Below are 25,382 nucleotides of genomic sequence, written 5' to 3'. Positions count from 1 at the left end.
AGCCACAAGTCAAAATTATTTTTAACTTACCTCCTAAGACATAGTAGGAGCTTTGTTTTTAAAACCGTATTTAGTTTGTCAAAAGCACTCCAGCCTATTTTTACTCTTCTGTTTATTTCTTTTACTGTCAGTCTCACAGTTATCTTCAACTGACAAATAGGGACGCTCATCAGCTGATACTAAAACTTCATTGCTTATTTGTTTTCTTTTGTAATTTCCTGCTATCCTGATAGGTGTGGTGGAAGCTTTAGCATTAACGTATAAAAGGTGAGCCTGAACCGCACAGGCAAAATGTAGGAGAGTCTTTGTGGGTATCTTCTGACTATTTTGGAAATGGAAGAGGAGGTAGATGAAGATGAAATGGGAGATATGATACTGCGTGAAGAGTTTGACAGAGCACTGAAAGACCTAAGTCGAAACAAGGCCCCGGGAGTAGACAACATTCCATTAGAACTACTGACAGCCTTGGGAGAGCCAGTCCTGACAAAACTCTACCATCTGGTGAGCAAGATTTATGAGACAGGCGAAATTCCCTCAGACTTCAAGAAGAATATAATAATTCCAATCCCAAAGAAAGCAGGTGTTGACAGATGTGAAAATTACCGAACTATCAGTTTAATGAGTCACAGCTGCAAAATACTAACGCGAATTCTTTACAGACGAATGGAAAAACTGGTAGAAGCAGACCTCGGGGAAGATCAGTTTGGATTCCGTCAAAATGTTGGAACACGTGAGGCAATACTGACCCTACGACTTATCTTAGAAAATAGATTAAGGAAAGGCAAACCTACATTTCTAGCATTTGTAGACTTAGAGAAAGCTTTTGACAATGTTGACTGGAATACTCTCTTTCAAATTCTGAAGGTGGCAGGGGTAAAATACAGGGAGTGAAAGGCTATTTACAATTTGTACAGAAAGCAGATGGCAGTTATAAAGAGTCGAGGGACATGAAAGGGAAGCAGTGGTTGGGAAGGGAGTGAGACAGGGTTGTAGCCTCTCCCCGATGTTATTCAATCTGTATATTGAGCAAGTAGTAAAGGAAACAAAAGAAAAGTCCGGAGTAGGTATTAAAATCCATGGAGAAGAAATAAAAACTTTGAGGTTTGCCGATGACATTGTAATTCTGTCAGAGACAGCAAAGGACTTGGAAGAGCAGTTGAACGGAATGGACAGTGTCTTTAAAGGAGGATATAAGATGATCATCAACAAAAGCAAAACGAGGATAATGGAATGTAGTCAAATTAAGTCGGGTGATGCTGAGGGAATTAGATTAGGAAATGACACAAAGTAGTAAAGGAGTTTTGCTATTTGGGGAGCAAAATAACTGATGAAGGTCAAAGTAGAGAGGATATAAAATGTAGACTGAAACATGGACGATAAATAGTTTGGACAAGAAGAGAATAGAAGCTTTCGAAATGTGGTGCTACAGAAGAATGCTGAAGGTTAGATGGGTAGATCACATAACTAATGAGGAGGTATTGAATAGAATTGGGGAGAAGAGGAGCTTGTGGCACAACTTGACTAGAAGAAGGGATCGGTTGGTAGGGCATATTCTGAGGCATCAAGGGATCACCAATTTAGTACTGGAGGGCAGCGTGGAGGGTAAAAATCATAGAGGGAGACCAAGAGATGAATACACTAAGCAGATTCAGAAGGATGTAGGCTGCAGTAGGTACTGGGAGATGAAGCTTGCACAGGATAGAGTAACATGGAGAGCTGCATCAAACCAGTCTCAGGTCTGAAGACAACAACAACAACAACAACATTTTGAGTAAGAGATCCTTTATATCCAGTGACTCATTACAGAGTAATAATGTAATTATGATTTATACAGTTCGTTTTGCCAGTTATGGTTTTCTTGCGAAAATATCTTAAGAATAGTGAAAAGCCTGTAATACCTAGTTACGAAAGGTACAATACAAAACATGGAGTAATGCCACAATCCTCTGATTCTAAAGGACTAAGATTCAGTTGCTGGTACTTTAGAAATGACTGAGCATAGTGTAATAGTGTTGCTCTTCCATTACATTCAGTGAACTCCCACACAAGTTGCATATCAACTACTCTTCACCATTAAACCAATCCATACTGCTGTGTCATCACTGTTAATGTGCAATTAACGTAGTCTGAAAAACAAACCTGGAGCAAGTCTGAGCAGTACTGAAGGCATGCTCGATGATGAAGAGTAAAGTGGGGATTACTGCGAGTGAGTGCAACAAGTTTGTTTCCAAATAGGACACAAAGTGCTTCGTGTCAACATTTGCACTGTCTGCAGATAATTTTAGTGCAGTACAGATTCAAAAATAAACTGTGGTAAGAAATGAAACAAAATATAATTACTGGATAACAGACCACAAGAAACCGTATCTATCTTATACCAGAATACTTGGAAAATATCCCTGAACACCCTTGAAAATGTTGATTTTGTTTAGGTTCGTCGTTCTCTTTAGGTTGGATCATTCCTTGTTTCTCAAGAGCTCCCTGTACAGATTTTGTTGAAACTGAGTAAAAAGTTTTCTCAAAACCCATGGATTCCAAAGTGATAGTTCATATTAGTTGCTCAGTTCTGTGCATTTGTTCATCATTTGAAACCACATTTTGCTTTATAATCATTTATGTTTTTGTGGAAGGCCATATTGTGTAATATACGTATGTGAGAGAAATTAATCCATAAAGGGCATTAAAGGTGGCCCTTGAGTCAGAAGAAGTGCATTTGAGTGATCAGATTTTTGCCAGTGATACAATGTAGTCTTTTAACCTCTAATCTACAGCATTCTTCTGTAGCACCACATTTCGAAAGCTTCTATTCTCTTCTTGCCTAAACTATTTATCGTCCATGTTTCACTTCCATACATGGCTACACTCCATACAAATACTTTCAGAAACGACTTCCTGACACTTAAATCTATACTCGATGTAAATAAATTTCTCTTCTTCAGAAACACTTTCCTTGCCATTGCCAGTCTACATTTTATATCCTCTCTACTTCGACCATCATCAGTTATTTGCTCCCCAAATAGCAAAACTCCTTTACTACTTTGTGTCATTTCCTAATCTAATTCCCTCAGCATCACCCGACTTAATTTGACTACATTCCATTATCCTCGTAACTGATATTGTTGTCAAAAGAATGTTAAACTTTAATTACTTGGTGGTAATTTAAGTTTGTGTAGGGGTATTGTGAAGTTTTCTAAATTGCTCTAGGTGAACTTTAAGCAATGGAAAGTCCAGGATGGAATAACAATAATATGAAAAGGATAGATTGCTACTCACTGCGTATAGTAGGTAGTAAGTCAGACACAATTTGGGTCTGTCTGCGACTCAGTGGCTCCTGTGAATGAATTTTGATATGCAAGATCACAGCTGTAGTTGAGTCAGCATAAAATGATCCCTGAAAGTTGCAGTGGACTAGGTGTAGCAGATTTACGCAGCTTCCTTAACTAGTAATGTATGCACTTTTGTAAACATTTCTATGGTAATGCCCCAGTGCTGTCACAGCACAGTAGTAGATGGCTACTGTTTTCAGCTGTAGCCATTAGCACTTTGCAGTTGAAAACTGGCAACAGTACTGTCAGGGATCTTATTATGCCATCTCTACTATAGCACCTTTCTTCTCAGTTACTATACTTTGTATGACATTCATTTATTTAATGCGAGCTGCATTAGACAATTTTAATAACATGTGGTCTAAGATGACATTTCGAAATGCTGTATCTGTTCCAGTTATGTTTAAAGATAGTTTTGAAATAATGTACTGAAATAATTGCTGTTCCTGTTTAAATTTGTGTTGTCCTTTTTTACAGGCAACAACTTCTACTGCAAAATCAGATTCGTCAACACCACAAACATCTACCAATAAATGGGAAGGAACTACATTTGCCCAAGACCAAGATGGCAAAATGACAGCCAAGTTTAAGAGGCTAATGGGGATCAAAGATACGGCACAAGGTATATACACTACATATCAAGCTAACCAAGATACACACTTACCAATAGAAGAGTGACAAGTATTTTAATGATAGACTGTTACTTGAATTCACAAATTTAAGTTTATAGATGAATTATGAAATATAACTCTCATTAATTTTATTTATTTGTTGAAACTGTTTTCCACTCCTGGAAATGGAAAAAAGAACACATTGACACTGGTGTGTCAGACCCACCATACTTGCTCCGGACACTGCGAGAGGGCTGTACAAGCAATGATCACACACACGGCACAGCGGACACACCAGGAACCGCGGTGTTGGCCGTCGAATGGCGGTAGCTGCGCAGCATTTGTGCACCGCCGCCGTCAGTGTCAGCCAGTTTGCCGTGGCATACGGAGCTCCATCGCAGTCTTTAATACTGGTAGCATGCCGCGACAGTGTGGACGTGAACCGTATGTGCAGTTGACGGACTTTGAGCGAGGGCGTATAGTGGGCATGCGGGAGGCCGGGTGGACGTACCGCCGAATTGCTCAACACGTGGGGCGTGAGGTCTCCACAGTACATTGATGTTGTCGCCAGTGGTCGGCGGAAGGTGCACGTGCCTGTCGACCTGGGACCGGACCGCAGCGACGCACGGATGCACGCCAAGACCGTAGGATCCTACGCAGTGCCGTAGGGGACCGCACCGCCATTTCCCAGCAAATTAGGGACACTGTTGCTCCTGGGGTATTGGCGAGGACCATTTGCAACCGTCTCCATGAAGCTGGGCTACGGTCCCGCACACCGTTGGGCCGTCTTCCACTCACGCACCAACATCGTGCAGCCCGCCTCCAGTGGTGTCGCGACAGGCGTGAATGGAGGGACGAATGGAGACGTGTCGTCTTCAGCGATGAGAGTCGCTTCTGCCTTGGTGCCAATGATGGTCGTATGCGTGTTTGGCGCTGTGCAGGTGAGCGCCACAATCAGGACTGCATACGACCGAGGCACACAGGGCCAACTCCCGGAATCATGGTGTGGGGAGCTATCTCCTACACTGGCCGTACACCACTGGTGATCGTCGAGGGGACACTGAATAGTGCACATTACATCCAAACCGTCATCGAACCCATCGTTCTACCATTCCTAGACCGGCAAGGGAACTTGCTGTTCCAACAGGACAATGCACGTCCACATGTATCCTGTGCCACCCAATGTGCTCTAGAAGGTGTAAGTCCACTATCCTGGCCAGCAAGATCTCCGGATCTGTCCCCCAATGAGCATGTTTGGGACTGGATGAAGCATCGTCTCACGCGGTCTGCACGTCCAGCACGAACGCTGGTCCAACTGAGGCGCCAGGTGGAAATGGCGTGGCAAGCCGTTCCACAGGACTACATCCAGCATCTCTACGATCGTCTCCATGGGAGAATAGCAGCCTGCATTGCTGCGAAAGGTGGATATACACTATACTAGTGCCGACATTGTGCATGCTCTGTTGCCTGTGTCTATGTGCCTGTGGTTCTGTCAGTGTGATCATGTGATTTATCTGCCCCCAGGAATGTGTCAATAAAGTTTCCCCTTCCTGGGACAATGAATTCACGGTGTTCTTATTTCAATTTCCAGGAGTGTATATAAATTATTTTTAGAGGTATTTGTGTGTCATATATACAGTCCATTGTTAAGATAATGGAGGGGAAAACTAGTTGGTAGACATTCTGGTATTGTGCCAATATGACAGTTGAAATGTTTCTCAATTGCAGGAAGCTCTGGCTCTTCAGGCACAGAAGGGAATGAAATTCTCAAGAAGCAAGAAGAAATGTTCAACTCCATGGAGATGCAGTATGAGGTAGCAAGAGTAGCAACACACACACATCGTGGGGTAGGCCTTGGCTTTGGTACTTTCCAGTACCCACGATAGCAAGAAAATGGGAGGTGTGTCGTGATATCACCTGGGGACGTGATGTATATGAGTGCAGGAAATGAAATCGGACAAATGCAATAAGAAATTGGCATCCTTCACATTCCTGTTCATAAGGATTTCACTTTCAGCTCCTGCACTTCACAGTTTAAAATACTGTATCATTTGTACCTTCCAAGGAATATTTGAGTGGATTTCCAGTGTTAATTTCAGTGTCTCATCTCTTCCTTTAAGGATCTAAAGTCCTCCAAAAAGAATGATCTTAGTGGTACATTTTCATACACTCGTGTTTTAAAAAGGTCTCGGCCTGCTATGATTGGACATGTTTTAAACCCTTTCTCTTCCTACAAACAATTGATAGGGAAGTGGATTAAGGAGCTGGGATGTAAAATGTTCTGTACATTCAAACTGTTCGGGTATCTCGTGTATATACTGTTAAAAATGTAGAGTTTTCTATGAATGTGTGATTTTACAATGAAGTGTAAATTATAATGAATGTATGATATGTTTGTGAATTTTGTTGTATTAAATGTTAGAAATGCACTATGTTTCTCTCAGTGTTCAGCACTGTAGTGTCATCCTGTTATATTTGTCACTAAGTTGCTAATATAGTGCTGTATTAAGTTTTTGGTAAAATTTCTAAATTTATCTGCTGAATTCTATGCCTGCAGATGGACAGTTCTAATGTGGAACATCCCTCAATTTGACTGAATGTACTAAGATTAACGGCTATGCATTTGTGCATACCAAAGTGAATGTTAATTGTAAATTTCATACATAAAACTTTGTCTTTTAAGTTATTGTAAATATAATGATTGTGATTAGAGAACTAAATGCATATGACTGAAGCATCACATAATGTGTTTGCACTGTCTGTTCCTTAATCTCAAGCAGAGTTTTCTGATAAATGAAAATTTGTAAAACACAAAAATAGACTCCTTCATTAACTCATAGTGACATGTAATTAAATCTTAAGTATTGAGAGGTTTGGGTTGACAGTATTCATTTATCATTATTGAGAGGTTTTAGGAGGATGGCCATCTATAAAGTAAATTTAATTAAAACACTTTGCTTTTCACATCAAAACAGATACACTTCACGCATTTTGTGTGATGTATAGGCAGTGATCAATCAGGCCATTTAATTGTGGCTTTATGGAATTGTTGAAATGATTTGATCGGTATACTTTCTGGCAGTAAGAAAAGCCTGACAATGCCAATTACACTTCTGTTTGTGGCGGGAAGCAAGCAAACAAGGTAAATCCACATTCACATCCTAAGTGGCTGAAGTGATAATGGAAAATGACTGTTGAGCTGGCAAAAATTTTAAACGTTAATTATATTTAGTTTAGTGGTGGCCAAAAGAAGAGAGGGGAGGTGACAATGCTATTTCATTTTGAGACAATAACTTTTAGAACTTCAGATGCAAAAACGATTTTAAGTTCAGAACATATTGTTGTCAAAAATGTGAAAAACAAAGATCAAATATGCTTACAGTCGGGGTATTCTTTTTACTACAGTGGAACAGAGCAGAGAAGAAATGTGGGTTTAGGGTTTACTGCAAGTTACAGAATTTAAAAAAATATTATAGATCTTGAATTTAGCACATGTTAAAATTCCGGAGTAAGTAACATGTATTTTTCCCAAAAAATACCCTGTCCCGAGATACACGCCTCCAAAGATGACACTGCGAACACCATTTTGAAGATGCGAATTCCAGAATTTTTTTTAAAATGCTGTATCTCTGTAACAGTTTTAGAAATTTTGTTAAAGGTGTTTTTTTTTATTTATTTGAAAGATAATTGCTTTATAATTACAATGGTATCCTCCGTTTGGACATATGTCAGTTATTTAACTGTCGCCGTTTGAATTTGCTTATAATTTACAACCCCCCCCCCCCCCCCCCCCCCTCAAAAATGGCAATCCATAAAAGTTCAGATTTTTTTTCTGTTTATTAGTACTATATTCTCTGTAAACGAGAGCTTCCCCTTTTAAGTTGGACAGGTTTTATTTTTAAAAAATCTATTTTTTTTTAAAGCTTTCAAGGGTAATGTATGTCTTCACTGAAGTTGTTTCTTACTGATTTCTTTGTTACAATGTTTATTTCTGTTGTCTTTGTTGCAGTTATTTCTTTTCACTTTCATTGTTGCAGATATTTCTTACACTTTGTTGTGGTTGTTCATTGCAGATTTCTGTATTGTAGTTGTTCAGTGCTAATTTGTTTACTGAAGAGCCTTCTAAGAAATCTGAGACCATCCAGTGAGTTCTGATTTTTCGTGAGGAATTTGTCAGTTGACTCAGTTGCAGTATGTTTTGTGAAAAGGACTGTTTGAAATTTCTTCTGACTGGGGCTACTGGAGAGTGAAGTGTGCTAACTATTTGCATATCTGTAAAAGAGTGATACATAGGACAAACCAAAAAACAGTTTGTTCAGGTTGGTAACAAGTGTTCTCATTTGAAGACTCTGTTTCTACATCTACATGGTTACTTCGCAATTCACACGTAAGTGCCTGGCAGAGGATTCATCAAACCATTTTCATACTACTTCTCCACTATTCCACTCTTGAATGGCGCGTGGGAAGGAGGAACACCTAAATCATACCGTTTGAGCTTTGATTTCTCTTACTTTATAATGATGATAATTTCTCCATACATAGGTGGGTGTAGACAAAATATTTTCGCATTTGGTAGAGAAAGCTGCTTATTGAAATTTTGTAAATAGATCTCGCCGCAAAGAAAACCACCTTGTTTCAGTGACTACCGCCCCAACTTGCGTATCAATTCATTGACACTTTCACCCCTATTGCGCGATAACACTAAATGGGCTGCCCTTCTTTGCACTTTTTTGATGTCCTCCGTCAATCCTACCTGGTAAGGATCCCACACTATGCAGCAATATTCCAGCGGAGGATGAACAAGTATAATGTAGGCTGTCTCTTTAGTGGGTTTGCCACACCTAAGTGTTCTGCCAATAAAGTGCAGTCTTTGTTTCGCCTTCCCCACAATATTATTTATGTGGTCTTTCCAATTTAAGGTGCTCGTAATTGTAATTCCTAGGTATTTAGTCGAATTGACAGCCCTTAGATTTGTGCGATTTATCATATACCCAAAATTTATCGGATTTCCTGTAGTACCCATGTGGATGAGCTCTCACTTTTCTTTGTTTAGTGCCAATTGCCACTTCTCGCACCACACAGAAATTCTCTCTAGATCATTTTGTAATTGGAATTGAATGTCTGATTGTACTAGACGGTAAGTTACAGCGTCATCTGCAAACACTCTAAGGGGGCTGCTCAGATTATCACCTAGATCATTTATATAAATCAGGAACAGCAGAGCGCCTATGACACTACCTTGCGGAACGCCGGATATCACTTCTGTTCTACTCGATGATTTACCGTCTATCACTATGAACTGTGACCTCTCTGAGAGGAAATCAGGAATCCAGCCACACAACTGAGACGATACTCCATATACACGCCATTTGATTAATAGTTGCTTGTGAGGAACGGTATCAAAAGCCTTCAAAAACCTTCTGGAAATCTAGGAATATGGAATCGATCCGAGATCCCTTGTCGACAGCACTCATTACTTCAACTACTGTGTTGCACAAGAACGATATTTTCTGAATCCGTGTTGGTTATGTATCAATAAGTCATTTTCTTCAAGGTGATTCATAATCTTAAGAGTACAGTATATGCTCCAAAATCCTACTGCAAATTGAGGTCATTGATATGGGTCTGTAATTCAATGGGTTACTCCTATTTCCTTTCTTGAATATATGTGTTTGACCTGTGCTACTTTCCAGTCTTTAGGAATAGACCTTTTGTCAAGTGAGCGGTTGTATATGATTGCTAAGAAAGGCACTATTGTGTCCGCATACTCTGAGAGGAACCTTGATTGGTATACCATCTGGACCGGAACACTTGCCTTTCTTAAGTGATTTGAGTTGTTTCGCAACACCTAAGATATCTACTTTTATGTCACTCATGCTGACAGCTGTTCTGGTTTCATATTCTGGAATATTTACTTCGCCTTCTTTCGTGAAGTAATTGCGGAAAACTGTATTTAGTAACTCCGCTTTAGTGGCACCATCGCGCAGTGACTGTATTGACTATTTTTTGCCACTGGTGTACTTTACATATGACCAGAATCTCTCTGGATTTTCTACCATATTTTGAGACAATGTTTCATTGTGGAAACTTAAAAACATCTCGCATTGACGTCTGCACTAAATTTCGAGCTTCTGTGAAACTTAGCCAGTCTTGGGGATTTTGCGTTCTTCTGAATTTGGCACGCTTTTTTCATTGCTTCTGCAACAGTGTTCTGGCGTGTTTTGCGCTCTCTCTCTCTCTCTCTCTCTCTCTCTCTCTCTCTCTCTCAGGAAGGCATCAAATGAATTTTTATCTGCTGTTTTAAACAGATATATTTTGCATTCATTTTAGTGGTTTTGGTTGACTCCCCCCGGTATGCACATGGAGTGCACATTGGCTTTCTTCCCATCCTTAGCAGCCATATCCCTAAGGGGCTCCATCACCCGCCTAACATTAGAGCTCCCAATGACAAGCAATCCCACCCTCTGTGCTTGTCTGACCTCTCAGGAACACCGGCCACTGCCGCAAGAGGCGAGGCCACCCTTACTGACTCAGAAGTACTTTCAGCAGGGGGCAGTACATCAAACCTGTTATGGAGGCTTACGGGTACAGCCTTGTGGCCAGCACCAACATTCGCCTTACACCCGGGTATTCGCGACCCCGCCATGGTTCGCCAATCACCGTCAGGCAGCGTGTCAACTGGCAGGGATGTCAGAATCCTAGGGCGCAGTGGCATCAGAGATCCCAGGCGATGCTACAGGTTTCAAAGGCGCCAAAGCTCTCGCCTCGGGTGTCCTAGTGTCACTGTGGCCCAGGGCAACAGTCTGGAGCCTGCCGACGACGGCCAACACAGCTTTCAGCTGTTTATGGACAGTGGCCAATTCCCCCTGAATCCGTACACAACAGGCACAGCTCTTATCCATCCCTAACAATTTTTTTTTCCTCTTTTTATCTTACAAGCCATTCAAAACAGACAGATGACTGATGATTAGGGGTACTAAAATGCGATGCTACAACTGTCAAATACTATAATACACCTGAAATTTATGAATTAAACTATGCAAGTACCCAAAAACATGCAAAGAAATTAAGAATTAAACTATGAAACAAGTAAGTGAGCTAAGAGTATGACTTGCTGCTGGCTGCTGCTTATCCAACGGTGCCAGGGAGCTCACTCAAGGCGAAGATGTTTCCAGTGAAGTCTTCGTGTGTTCTAAATGTTTTGACAGAATAACAATGATAGTATATGAACAAGGTGAAGCCTCCCATGGTGCAGATTTTGCATCAGTAAAGGAAGAATCAGTCAGCTGCAGAGGTAGGTGTTAAGAAACCGTGGTAAGTGAAGTCGAGTACTAAGCTCTATGTATCAAGAAAGCGCAGTATGGAAGAATACACCACAGCAAAACTGACCACACTCTTCAAAGTAGAAATTCCGTCTTCAGAAGAAAATGAACCAAAGCACTCTTGCACCTCTTGCCAGGAGTTTTTCACAAACATCAATTCAACTGTTGAATATCGTGCATCCTACAGTGAAAAGATGCAATTTTTAACTGTTTTTCCTAAGACATTTTCTAAGAAAACAATGTTGAACTAGATTTCATCAGTATCAAAGTACATGGTAGATAAATCAAGAAATGTGGGTCTGTAAAAGGAGTCTTTGGAAGACCAGATCCCTGTTATGATCATCCTGTAAAAGCAGCTCCATTTCAAATAGTGCAGTTATTTTATCTGGAAGATAAATGGGACTGTTCTCGCCAGAGTGCCTACAAAAGAGACACTATAACTGTAAAGGTTCAAGGTCAAAAAGTTGTAAAAGTGAAGAGTTACATGACTCGCAGTATTAAAGAGCCTTTTGTAATTTATAAGAGCAACCATACAACTTCACATATTGGAAGATCAAAATTTTCTGCGCTACAACCTAAGTGGGTAGTTCCACACCCACCTAAAGTTGTCTGTGTGTGCTGCACGAATTTTGAACTTAATGTGGTAACTTTGAAGAACTTACTGGAGCATGTGACATATGACACCTAGGTTGGGCGTGTGAAGTCATTAGTCTGTGGCAAAGTCTGAGACTTGTTTGTTTCAAGAATGTGGCGACTGCTCTGGAAAGGGAGGACTGTCATTACAGACACTTGGCCCAAAGGACGTAGCAGATAACCATGCAGAAATTACATATGGAATATAGGAGGAAAATAAACTAATTAAGAAAACTATCGCCTTTTACAGTTCCATTGATGAACGTGGTAAATGGTCAGTGAAACCAGTAACACACCAGCATCTGGAGAAATTGCAACAACAACACATTGCAGAAGTGAAAGTGTGTGTACAAGCTGAAGAACTATATTTAATGCTTCACTGATTTTGCTGGGAAGTAGTCTGTAATTGTCCCACAAGAAGTACAACGGTATTATGGGAGTAATGACCAGGGTTCAATTTTTACAGGAGTGACATATTTTCAAAATAAGATCACAAGTATTGCAGTCGTATATGATGACACAGGACATGACTCAGCACATGCTTTGCTAGCAATGCGCAAAATTCTTCAACAGCAAACGGGGGCGGAGAAGATCATCATTACTTCTGATGGTGCTCATAGTCATTTTAAAAATCGTTACTAGCTGTTGAATTGAGTATGTCGCTTGTACCAGCTGACCAGGTATACAATGCTACTGGTCAATGGAAGAGGCCTTGTGATGGTGTAGGAGGCCTGCTGAAGCACTATACTGCGAAACATAATCTTTCCAGACCAAATACAGCTGCATTCAGAATGCTGAGGATTTTACGAGAGTCATGAAATCTTACACATCCACAGCCCTCATTCTTTTGTCCAAAGAGGAAATCGAAGAATTCCGTGAGCAGAAGAAAGAAGAATGGTCCAAACAAATTACTCCTGTGAAAGGGATTCAGAAGACATTTTGGACTCAATAGTGATGGGCGAACTCATATTGCACGCACTTTAAACAGAAAGAATAAATTCCGTTCATTCGGCCAACACCTCAGAAACAGCAGGATAATATTCAGATTCACAACCTGAGAAGGGGGATGTTTGTGGCGTGTGTGTATGAGTGTGACAGGTGGATTGCAGAGATTACAGACACCAGTTATGAGATAAATGAAATTGTAGTGAACTTTATGATACCACATGGACCAGCTGCTGGATACAGGTTTCCAGCTGAAGGACAGCAACACCACCATCAGTGCTCACTTCCTGTTCATGAGGGTTTTAAGATAGTAAGTGCTCCAACAGGAAGGCATCACACTATATCAAAGGAAGATACTGAAGCAGTGAAACACATTTTTAGTTCATTGACTGGCTAATTTCAGTACAAAACAGAGTGCACGGAAATTGTATAAATTGAAACCTTTAAGTGTTTGGACCTTTCACATACATTTTGGAAACATTTAAAATGCTTGAAAAATATGGGTCTCTTACTCATCTTTCAAAACTAAAATTATGTTAAATAAGGCTAGGTTTTGATTTTTATGAGCCTGTTATGTGATAATGTGGTAATAAAACAGGTTTTATGTAAGGCAAAAATTTCAATTGTTTATAAAACCTGTTCAACCTAAAAGTGGAAGCTCTCCTTTTCAGGAAATGTAGAACTATATGGAACTAATCAACAGAAAAAAATCAAAACTTTATGGATTGGCATTTCTGAAAAAAAAAAAAATTTTTTTTTCCCATAAATTATAAAAAGACATTCAGAACGCTATCGTAAAAGAACTTTGGCAGATAAGTCCAAATGATGGATTTTTTTGTAATCATAAGGCAATTATATTTCAAATAAAAAAACAAGAAAGTACCTAGAACTGTTCGAGAGATACAGCATTTTAAAATTCTTAAAAATCTTCAAACTGGTATGCAATGTCATCTTTGGAGGGATTTATCTTGGAGCAGAAATTTTTTTGGAGAAAACAAAAAAGTGCTTGTTCCTTACTTAGTCCTTCATTTTAACATTTGCTAAATTCAATAACATCCGAGACTGTGAAGGTAAGATTTTTTCCTAGTCTGCTTCAATTGATATGGCCCTTGCCTGATGCAATAGCCAGACATGGTGGAGTGCTCTCCACTGGACAGTAATTAGTGCTCTCTCAACTTTGGATCAAAGCCACTTAAAACTTCCTAAGTTCGTAAACTTATACCTCATTCATACTCAAGGAAAGAACTAAGTTTCGAAAGGTACTGTATTTACCCGAGTATAAGACGACGCCCCCTTTTGTAAGAGGCTCCTTGAGAAAATTTATTTTTAACATATTCAGATTAACTATAATTACAAACTTTTATTGATGTAAGGAACCTTTCTAAGTAGTTAACATTACACCTATTCAAAATTATGCCATTTATTCCTTGCCTACATTTTGATAATACAGGGAGAAATAAAATAAACAAAAAGAAATTGTTTATATCATTGCCTTTTTTTTGTTTTACTTAGTCTGTCATCTGTAGTATCACTAATGGTAATCACCACCACCATCCTAACAGGTCAGCTCTGAAACTTTGTCTCCATTGTCACAAATATTTGGCTGTTTCTTTCGAATATGTCATGATTTCTGAGGTGGTTGTTAGTGTGGTACCCGAGAATCCAGTTTTTTTTTAAACACACAGTGTATTTCGCTTGTGCATTGACGGGTGAATGTTTCCCCATGTCCCTTGCTTCCAAACACATTGTCTGTCCATCACTCCCTCATTAGCTGTGTAGAGCCAGCAGCTGACACACACCCAATCATTCCAGTCATACCTCATGGAAAGGGTCAGTAACGTTGTTGCGCAAAACAGTGAAGTACATCACTGGCCCTCATTTAGGCTTGTAATGTCTCCTGGAGAAATGTATGCTGTTCTTGAGTATTTGTCCAATTTTAAAGTCAATTCGATTCAGAGTGCAAATGGATTTTGAAAAACTGCAGTTTAAACATGTAGATCTTAATAAAAAGCTGAAGTATGCAGTATACATTCCCATGGTTGCCTGCATGATGAAATTTCAGCCTGCTCAACACTGTCCTCTTGGCACTCATCATATTTATCAGCCAAGCTGAGTCACTTCCCCCTCCAACTTTCTGTAGTGCTGTAGTGAAACATGAACAGAAATATCTTTTGCACTGTAGGCCATAAATGTAACAACAGCAACTAATATGTATATAAAAGGTCACATCACTATTCAATCCAATTCTCAAACCTTCACTCATCCCACGATCCACATTGGATCTTCCTGATGTAATTTATTCTTGTGACAACAATTACAGTCAGTTTAATACAACTTATTTCGTTTGTTAGACATTTCATTGTGAATTAACTTTCCATTTCGTTTCATCTGGATGTGTGATAATCTTGTTCTAAAGCTGATTAAAAAGATACTTGCCCTTTAGAACTGAAGCATTGATTCATGTCCATGTTAGTGCTTCAGTTTCTTTTGGGCTTACAAGGAATAATAGGAAAATCGGAATTGGAAGAGAAGTCGGACAAGGAATTCCATCACCTAAGCTATCCTCAGCCATCTTAGAGGATGTTTTCAGTTCTTCAAACTGGGGTAACTTAAAAAGGAATACATGCTAATGGAACACATTTGAACCATCTTCTTTTTGCAGGTGACTTTGGTATACCACTACTGCAAATAAACAGTTGCACTGAATGGAAGAATGTTGCAGGAAATCAATCCTCATAAATCTAAAATCTATACATATTATTAAACTGAAGTCTCCGCTGTATTTTTCTATCTTTACGTTACGGCTTATCTTTGGAATTACTGTGGTAATTTTGGTACAGTTTTCATTAATAGGCAGACTTATTTACAAGGAAGATTTGTTTGTATAATTACCACAAATTGTAACTCTGATGAGTTATTTGGCTGTGCTATCTTTTTGAAGCTGGGGCACGTTGCTAATAATGTATAACCAATTTTTGAAAAAGAAATTACTACAAATTAATAAGTCATAAAATCAGTTAAATATTTACACACTGTGAGCCACCTTATGTTATGGTATGTGGCTGAGAGAACTACATGTTTCACTACCACTTTCTTCTGTGGGAGTTTGGGTCCTTATCGTTATAAATAACAACCCATTGATCCACTTGTTAAAACAATGAGCACATTTATTGTCACACTTCAGATATACGTCACTACACATCGAATGTATCATATAGACAGAACATAATGGCCCCCTTGGCCCAAAGATTTTTGCATGCCAGAGATGTTATGGCACGTCAATGTTGCCACAGAGGCCCCCCGCTCCTCCTGCAGTGCGGAGCAGGAGGCTCTGGCTGTTGTGGGGGGAGGTTGCAGGTGTCACGCCGTCTTCATCTGGAGGGGGAACTGGGCAGGGTGGGGCCGCGGTTCGAGCCCTTTTGGATGGAAAAATGTAATCATGGTGCCACACCAGTGGGAGTATGTGGCGACCAGTTCTTGAGGTGACAGACGGGGTGGGGGGAATAGACAGAGACACGAGGTACAAAACGTACAGTTTCCCCATGGTGTCAATGAAAGACTGAATGAGGATAGGAATCGGGGATCGGTGAGGAGTGGAGAACGGAAAGTTGGAAGGTGTCGGCGGCGGCGGAGCGAGGAGGAGCGTGGATGACTAAAAGAGAATCATTTGTGGTAGTTATACAGATGTCAGATGGTGAAAAGTGTGAGAAGTCGATGGAGACAGTAGTGGGTTGTTGAATGTCGGGTAAGAAGTGTGTGACGGGCGTAGCAGGAGAGGTTGGGGTGAAGGGCGTGGACCCCGGACTCTGCCCAGTGAGGGTTCCCGGCGTTGGGGAAGGGGGCATGGCCAGCGTGTCATCCCTTGAGGAGGCGGCAATGTGGAGGTCGTCGTCCGTCGTGGTTGGTGGCGTCGTGTCGCTGGAGGTGTTGTCATCTGCAGTGACCCACGCCGGCTTGAGTCGAGACACTGACACTGTCGAGGGTTTGCTTCTGATACAGATGTCGAATGTATTCGACGAGCGCCTAAGTACCCTGTAAGGGCGTGTGTATGGGGGTTGCAGGGCGGCGCGCACTGTACCATCCCTAAGCATCACAGCTTCACATGTGACTAACCGCTGGTGCATGAATGTTTTAGGCAGAGTGTGTGCTTTGGGAGCGGGTGCTCTCTGGGCTAGTATCGTCTGTCGTATGTTCTCAATTAGCACGGGGTATTCAGTGGTATCTTGGAGCGGTGAAGGCTCGACAAACCCGGCTGGTAGGGTCAATGGCTCGCCATAGAGCAGTTCGGCCACCGAGCACTGCAGGTCATCTTTATATACAGAATGGAGGCCTAGCAGTACCCACGGGAGGGCATGTAACCACCGTTCCTCATGGCATGTTAGCACTGTCTTTAATGTGCGGTGCCATTGTTCCACTAAGCCGTTTGATTGGGGGTGGTAGGCTGTTGTGCGAATGCCGGCCGACGCCGAAGAGCTCGTACATTTTTGTGAAGAGGACAGCCTCTAATTGACGGCCTTGGTCTGTAGTAATGGTTTCGGGGCAGCCGAAACATGCGACCCGTGTGGAGAGGACAGTGTTGGCGACTCTTTTGGCCGAAATATCGGCTAGAGAGGTTGTCTTGACCCATCCAGTTGTTCTGTCGATAAAAGTAAGCAAGTATTGGTAACCATCCACCTGGGGAAGGGGGCCAGCAATGTCGATGTGGGTGTGGCGGAGTCTGCCAGAAGGAGACTGGAAGACACCTGAGGGGGGCGTGCAGTGGCGTCTGACTTTGGACCGCTGGCACGAAATACAAGTGCGACACCAGTCGCGACAGTCTTTGCGAACGGAAGGCCATACGAAACGATCGGCGATGATGCGCGTGGTTGCACAAATGCTCGGGTGGGCGAGACTATGCAGTGCGTCAAACATCGAGTGACGCAAAGAGGAGGGGGCAAGGCACGCCAGTGGAAGTGTCACACCATAGCTCTGAGCATGTGCCGGGGATCGTCTTGCATGCCAGGCACAGAGAGTGATTATTGTTAGATAAAAGGCTCGCCAAGGGGTCATGATTTGTTTTCGCTTGAGCAAGAGTGTCGAAGTCGATTGAGGAAGATATGCCCGAGATCCGGGAGAAATAATCAGCGGCTATGTTGTTGGATCCCCAAACGTATTGTAGATTAGTTGTGTATTGTGAAATGAGGTCGAAATAATGGAACCTCCTAGGAGGTGGGGCGGCTGGAGGGTTTGTGAGTCCTTGGGCGAGAGGTTTGTGGTCTGTCCCTCAACGTCTTCGTGGAAATATCTAATGGCTTCGTAGACAGCTAAGAGCTCTCTGTCGAAAGCGGACCATTTGCACTGAGAGGGAGAAAGTTTTTTTGAAAAGAATTTAAGGGGTTGCACCACCTCTCCTTGAAGTACTGCACCGATAGATATTTCGCTAGTGTCAGTGGTGAGCGAAAGTGTTGCATCCAGGTATGGATGGGCAAGCGTGATGGCTTCCACGAGTGCGGTTTTGAGTTTTTTGAAAGATGCATACATGACCTCTGTCCACGGCACGCACCTGTCGCCTGATGTTTGTGGCCCGTGCTGCGTCTGTGAGGGGGACCTGTAGTATGGCGGCTCTTGGAATGTAGCAGCAGAAAACATTGATCATTCCTAAGAACTGGCGGAGTTCATGGTATGTTTCTGGTATCGGCAGCTGTTTGATGATGTCTATTTTCTCTTGTGTGGGCTGGATACCATCGGCTGAAACTATGTGTCCCAGAAAAACAACAGAATCGTGTCTCAGTTTGCATTTGTCTTTGTTGATGATCACACCGTGGGATTGTAATGTGTCAAACAGTGCCCGGATGTGAAGCTCGTGTTCCTCCCGAGAGGAAGAAAAGATCAAAATGTCGTCCAGGTACACGTAGCAGAAAGGTAGGGGTCACAACACTGTATCTAAGTACCTCTGCCAGGTTTGGGTGGTGTTTTTCAATCCGTAAGGCATGTAAACGTATTTGAAGAGGCCGAAGGGTGTAGTGATGGCCATTTTAGGGATATCTTGTTCGTACATTGGTATTTGGTGATATGCTTTCTCACAGTCTACCACACTGAAAATTTTAGTGCCTGCCAACTGAGAAGCAAAGTCCTGAATGTTCAGTACTAGATAATTGTCCATGATTGTGCGGTCATTGAGACGTCTATAGTCGCTACAGAGTCTGTGGGAACCATCCTCCTTCAGTGTGAGATGAATCGGTGACGACCAGTCACTGGAGGATGGACGTACAATGCCTGCTTTTAATAGGTCCGAGATTATTGCTTTCACTGCTTGAGTTTGTGTGGATTCAGGCGTCATGGTCGGTGTCTGAACGAAGGGCCCTCAGTCATATTGAGTTTGTGACATGCGCCGCTTGTGATTGATAACATGCTATGCGCGCGGGGTGTGTCATTAGCGTTCGAACACTCATGCAATAAGTCAATGATTTGAGCACACACCGGTTTGTGCGAAGAGCGAATACCTCGAAGTGAGGCGAGTTCGGATTTCATGCTCTGTAATGTCTGTTCGGTACGCTCAATAAGGGAGGTGAGCTTGGCCTGTGTTTGCTGGAGTTCACTGATTTCTTGTCATTGTAGTAGCATGTCACAACTTGGCCGCAAGAAGAGCACATTCGGTCTGCAATAGTGAAATGTCAATGTTTGTTGACCGAATGGGTGATACAGACGCAGTGGCCATGAGGGCAGTAATCTTTTGCGAAGGTTGGTGGAGTATTGTACTTCGCGGAATGTCAAGCGAAAATTTGTGATGTTGAAGAAAGTCAATGGCTAAGACCGGACAAGTCACCTGTGCCACATGAAAAGTCCACGAAAACTTCAAGTCTTTTGATAGTTTGAGCGTTAAAGGCACCGTACCTAACACTTTGATATGAGAGTCACTAGCCGCGCAGAACAGTCTGGGTGAGGAAGTTAACACGGTAAGTGCGAGAGCTGGGGGTATTACACTCGTATCAGCACCACTGTCAATGAGGAATTTAGTTCCTGAGACGAGGTCAAGAGCGAATAGACAACTGTTAGCGCTTACCGTGTTAGATGCTGCTGTAAGGCGTCTTTTTTCCTGTGCGCGAGACGCTGCGCCTATGGCGCCTCGTGAGCTGCATTTCCTGCCGCGTCGTCGAAGTTGGTGTGGAACCAACACAGTGGCCAAGCTGCGTTAGGCGGGGGTGATGTAGAGCTCCAGGTGTCAGCTGTGTCCGTTGTGGAGCGCTGCAGTGTGGTGTCGGTTGTCATGGCGGATGTCGTGGAGGCTGTATCTGGTTCCCCGCGACAGCTACTGTTGTAGCGTGAATCGTGAATGCTGAGGAAGCGAGCTCGCCTGAATCCTGGAGAGGGAAAAGGGGGGGGGGGGGGGGGGGTGACGTGCTGTTGAGATCGCTACCCCGACTCTTCATGCTGTGCACTCGCCTGTTAATAATCCTGAAAGCTCGATCCGCGACCGAAAGCTTCTCGTCCAAGGTGCTGTTGGTGAGCAGCAGGAGCTGTAGTTGTAATGCTTCCAGCATTTTGACGAGCCACATCTACCATAACGCTGTATCGGGTAGCAAATCCACAGGTGCGAGGGCGTGGAGTCGTCGCCATAGTCCCGATGGGGTGAGGTCGTCCAGTGGTTCCTCGTGAATGATATGATGAATACTCTCGTGCGGAGCTCACAATGAGTCTTTTCGCGTTTGTATATTTTGGTGAAGGCGGCGGGCTGATCACAATGTCGCTAATCAAATCCAAATGGTCATGCAAATGTCCCACCAAACACATAAAGCGTGATTCTTCTGAGTCAATGCCTGTGGCGGCGAATATAGAGTCGACTAACGCGAACCATGTGTTGGGCTGCGTTTTTTCAAAAATCGGCAGTTTAGGTAACTTAGTTGGTTTGGAATCCATGACCACTGGGTGTGTAAGAACCACGGGTGTGGGAGCAGTCAATATGGCATCTGCCTGGGGTGGGGGGGGGGGGGGGTGTTAAGCCCGGAGACCCGTAAACTGCTATACCCCTCGGATCAGTCATTATTGCTGTCTGATATCTAGCAAAATTGGGCCAGAAAATTGAGGCTCTTTGTAGCCAGGCAAGGAACCGATTCACGGCGTGGATGATGTAGCAGCCGTGTAGTGGCACTGCTCCGAAAGTTGGTGCAAAGTTCTGAGGGGGTTTGCGCACCCCTGAGCATGTGACGTTAGCAGTGGAATGTCCGGATCTCTTTTCACACTTTGTCCTGTATGATTGAAAGAACGATCTTGAGGCAAGATGGTGGGCGGTACGTACGCGTTGTCTGTGAGTGTTGTGGTATTGCAATCCACTCGCAGGTCGGAGGGCCTCGAAATGCTCGATGTATAGAGTCCATGCGTAGTGCAGGTGGGTGGCATGGTTGGATTCTGACTGTAGAAATCGTACGGCGGTATACCTTGTTGCATAGGCCACATGACGATACAGGTGGTTCACTCGTATACACACGATTGTTATTGAACTCAGGTAGAACACGGGAAGGGCGTCACAAACTGTCGTCGGGGTCACCAATGTGGGAGTTTGGGTCCTTATCGCTATAAATAACAACCCGTTGATCCACTTGTTAAAACAATGAGCACATTTATTGTCACACTTCAGATATACGTCATTACACATCGAAAGTATCACATAGATAGAACATAATGGACGCTTTGGCCCAAAGAGTTTTTGCGCGCCAGAGATGTTATGGCACATCAGTGTTGTCACACTTCCTTTCCTGTTCCCGTTATGTGTAGTGTGCAGGAAGAATGTGTGAGCTCGTCTCTAATTTTAGCTTCATTTGCTTTTTGTGAGATATGTGTAGAAAGGAAACTACTTGCTGGCTGACTCTTCTAGGAATGTACAGTACACTCTTCGAATTTTAGTAGCAAACCATACTGTGATGCACAAAGGCTCTCTTGTAGCTTCTGCCACTGGAGATGGGTGTTTATCTCCGTGACATTTTTGCACTCTAAACAAATCTGTGACAAATTGCTGCTCTTAGGATCTTCTCTATTTTGTGTATTGAACACATAGTAGAAGTTAAGGAACATGACATCCTTTTGGATCTCTTAGAAAGATTAGAGTTCTGCATGGTCATTGTTTGTGGAATCCCTATTAATTCTTACAGAGGAGATTTTCGGTCTTCTCAAAGGTCACATTAAATTAGCATAAGCCATGTTCCAAATTTCTACAACAAACTGTCAGTAACATAGAGCTGGAGTTGTGTGCATCTGTTGAATGACCTTTATTGAAAATGGAAATGACGTGCGCAATGTTTCCAATCATTTGGAATGATTTAGTCTTCTAGTGACCTACCGTAGGCTGCTGCTAGAAGGGAAGAGTGCTTTTTTCCAGTGGCAGATTTAAGTCTGGTGAGGGCCCCAGCAGTGCAAAAGTAGCTCTCCCAAAAATTAGCAGAAAAAACTGTACTGAACGTAGTGGATTGTGTGGCTGCTGGTGGGTGCAGGGCGTCAGGGGTGATCCTCTATTGCGTCTGTCAGCAGTCTTGGCATCAACATGTTAAAATCTGTATATGATATGAGAATAATCTTTCTTCTCAGCATTTCCCCCAACATAGAGCAAGGTCCATCTCTCTGTACATTAATTTCCACCTCTTGCAATCTTTAGCCCTCTCTTGCTGTGGACATAACATACTTAAGTATCTACCCAGTGCTCATATGTTTAAGAATAGCATATTATTAACCACAAAGTTTTGAAATAGTTTATCATAAGTACAAAGGGTTCCAAAATAATTAAAGAAAACCTAAATCCATGTTATCTCAGGGCAGGTGTAGCACAATGTTTCTGAAGGTTGGAGTGTGCTGTGTACTCTGTGGACATGTAAGTAATGCAGTAGTTTGTGTAGAGCACCTGGTTATTTTATCACCTACTTCTGTTTGGAAGTGGTCTGTAGCTGTTTATTCATTGTCTGTCCTGAACTGTGTCGTGCATTTATCTAACTGTGTATTTTGCCAGTGTTGTTGTAGTGTTATCTGACTGTAGGGAGACAGCACCTGTTGCGTAAGAATGCAACAGGAGCTGGTCATTGACCAAAAAAGTTGGGAAATGCATTGAACACTTAATGGACTTCAGGCTGCTGTCATGGGCTGTGATAACATCAAGGCACCTGCAGTGAAAACTGTGGCACCTCTGAGACCCCCAAAGTCACTGCACCTTCTAATACGCCTGACGTGGTCAGTTTGCCCCTCAGGTTGTGTGGTAGACGTGTGGTCACAAAACCTATTCTAGAACTTGTTTGTTGTCTGGACAAGTGCAAAGGGTTGCTGACCGTAGGGAATTCCAATATTACTCAGGTGACAGGACCTCTCAGGGAAATAGCAGGCAGGTCCAGAGGGAAGGGTAGGGGCCACTCAGTACATTTCGGGGGTGGGGAGTCGCTTATGAGGTGTGCAGCAGCCTTTTTTGGCTCTTGAATGGTCTTGGTGCAACCTGCTGCAAATCATGGCTCATGTAGGCATGAATGAGACCTAACACTTGGGTTTAGAGGCATTTCTTTTGGTTTCTGCCGATGGTTGGCTGAATTGGTTAAGACAGCTAGTCTCGAACATAGTGCGAAAGCCGAGAGAATGTTTTGTAGCATTGTTTTTAAACTGATTACGGTCCTCAGGTTTTAAGCTGTGTAAAGGGAAAACCATACAAAAAGGCAATTGTGTGATGACTTTTGTGTGGAGTTTTCAACCTTTGCTCTAGGATGGAGAAACTGCAGAACTACCTTAATAAGTCAGGTGCATGCAGGAAGCAGTCACTAAAGTATCGAGGAGCACATGTAGGTTTTTTAGGGAAGGAGAAACCCCTCCATAACCAGGTGCAAATCCCAGTGGGGAGGGGGGAGGGAATCTCAGGATGCACTCACACTCCTAAACTTTTCTGATAACATTTATCTTTGTACATTCAGTAATTTCCAAAATATTCAGCTAGCTTACAAAGATAAAGTAGCTTGAAAACTTCAAAGTTGCCAAAATAGCTAGAAGTTCTAAAAAATTGTAGACTTTTTTTAACACAAGTTTTTCAGTTGCATTCTAGTGTGCATTGATTTTCAGCTGGACTGGATGTAGAAAATGTTTCAGCACGGAAAAGGTACCCATTCCCAGACTGATCATACTTGCGGCGAGCAACTAATCTGGTATGGTTCATGAATCCACAGACCAAACTGACAAACTCCAGGTAGCTGAGTAATGAAAAGGCAAAAGATGAAAGACCACCCACTAAGAAAAAATAATAAAGAGTGAAAATAGATCGAAACAATAGCCATAATCTGCAGATATGTATTCACAACCTTAATGCTCAGTGAAATATTTATAAAGGTGTAGTGCACATTTGATTTTATAATGTATGAGTTATGAAAGTGTGTTGCTATTATATTTCTTCAAACAATTACATGGTAGAGCTATTTCTCCAATTTTTGGACAAAAGGTTTTCAAATGGTGTAGTTTTCTGAACTGCAATTTCTTGGGAGTTAAGCTAAAGCCTGTACTGAGGAGTTCTGTAAATAAATTATTATATTAAAACATTTAATGTATTTTATCATTAAAATCTTAAGGACCTGCAGCTTGTTAAAAATGGAAGTGACTTCAAATTATAGTTGGGGGCAGGGGGACGGGGGACAGTAACAAACTGTGATCATTTCCCCAAAACTGAATCCTAGATCTGCGACTGTCCACAAGACTGGTAAAACCCATTAAATACTTAGGGTAGCATTTGTCATTTCAGAAAAGAGTAAGGAAATGTTGACATAGTATTAGTTACCTGTTGGAACATCAATGTGGATCTCCCATGACTAGTCTCACTTACAAATGCTAATAATTTGCACGTAGTACTTAAAAAAAGCTGACTGAAGAGAGAACTGAATAGTGAGAAAATTTTTAGTTACAGTCAGATTATACATCACAATAATAACTGGACACTGGTGGTGATAATATCTAGTTATATTAGTACAGAATCAGATTGTGAAATAATTTGGGTGAAGTTAAATGTTTATGTTGGATCAAATCGAGTGCTTCACATACTCCCTACCTAGGGACATTTGGTGACAGAACATTTCAAGGAAAATTTGGAGAAGATCACTCGTAAATTCTGTTATACACTGAAGAGCCAAAGAAACTGGTACACCTGCCTATGATATCGTGTAGGACCCCCGTGAGCATGCAGTAGTGCTGCAACACGACTGGCGTGGACTCTACTAATGTCTGAAGTAGTGCTGGAGGAAACTGACACCATGAATCCTGCAAGGCTGTCCATAAATCCATAAGAGTACGAGGGGGTGGAGATCTCTTCTGAACAGCACATTGCAAGGCATCCCAGATATGCTCAATAATGGTCATGTCTGAGGAGTTTGGTGGCCAGCGAAGTGTTTCAACTCAGAAGTGTGTTCCTGGAGCCACCCTGTAGCAATTCTGGACGTGTGAGGTGTCGCTGGAATTTCCCAAGTCCATCGAAATGCACGATGGACATGAATGGGTGCAGGTGATCAGAAAGGATGCTTATGTATGTGTCACCTGTCAGAGTCGTATCTAGACACAACAGGGGT

The 25,382-nt window shown here is 42.3% G+C and overlaps 1 protein-coding gene across 3 annotated transcripts in view; it reads left to right on the top strand.

Moving 5' to 3' along the window:
* LOC126100112 (arginine/serine-rich coiled-coil protein 2-like) overlaps positions 1-6,754 on the top strand; it is a 73,765-nt gene extending 67,011 nt beyond the window's left edge. For all 3 annotated transcript variants that reach the window (XM_049910641.1, XM_049910642.1, XM_049910643.1), the window contains 2 exons: positions 3,804-3,948; positions 5,666-6,754. In XM_049910641.1, the coding sequence (XP_049766598.1) occupies positions 3,804-3,948; positions 5,666-5,823 (303 nt within the window). In that variant the 3' untranslated portion in view covers positions 5,824-6,754. The remainder of the gene's footprint in view (positions 1-3,803; positions 3,949-5,665) is intronic.
* The last annotated feature ends 18,628 nt before the right edge of the window (positions 6,755-25,382 follow it).

Source organism: Schistocerca cancellata, chromosome 9 (genome assembly GCF_023864275.1).
Source record: "Schistocerca cancellata isolate TAMUIC-IGC-003103 chromosome 9, iqSchCanc2.1, whole genome shotgun sequence".
NCBI lineage: Eukaryota > Metazoa > Arthropoda > Insecta > Orthoptera > Acrididae > Schistocerca > Schistocerca cancellata.
Note: the sequence above shows the minus strand (reverse complement) of the source record. Positions and strands in the feature narration are given on the sequence as shown.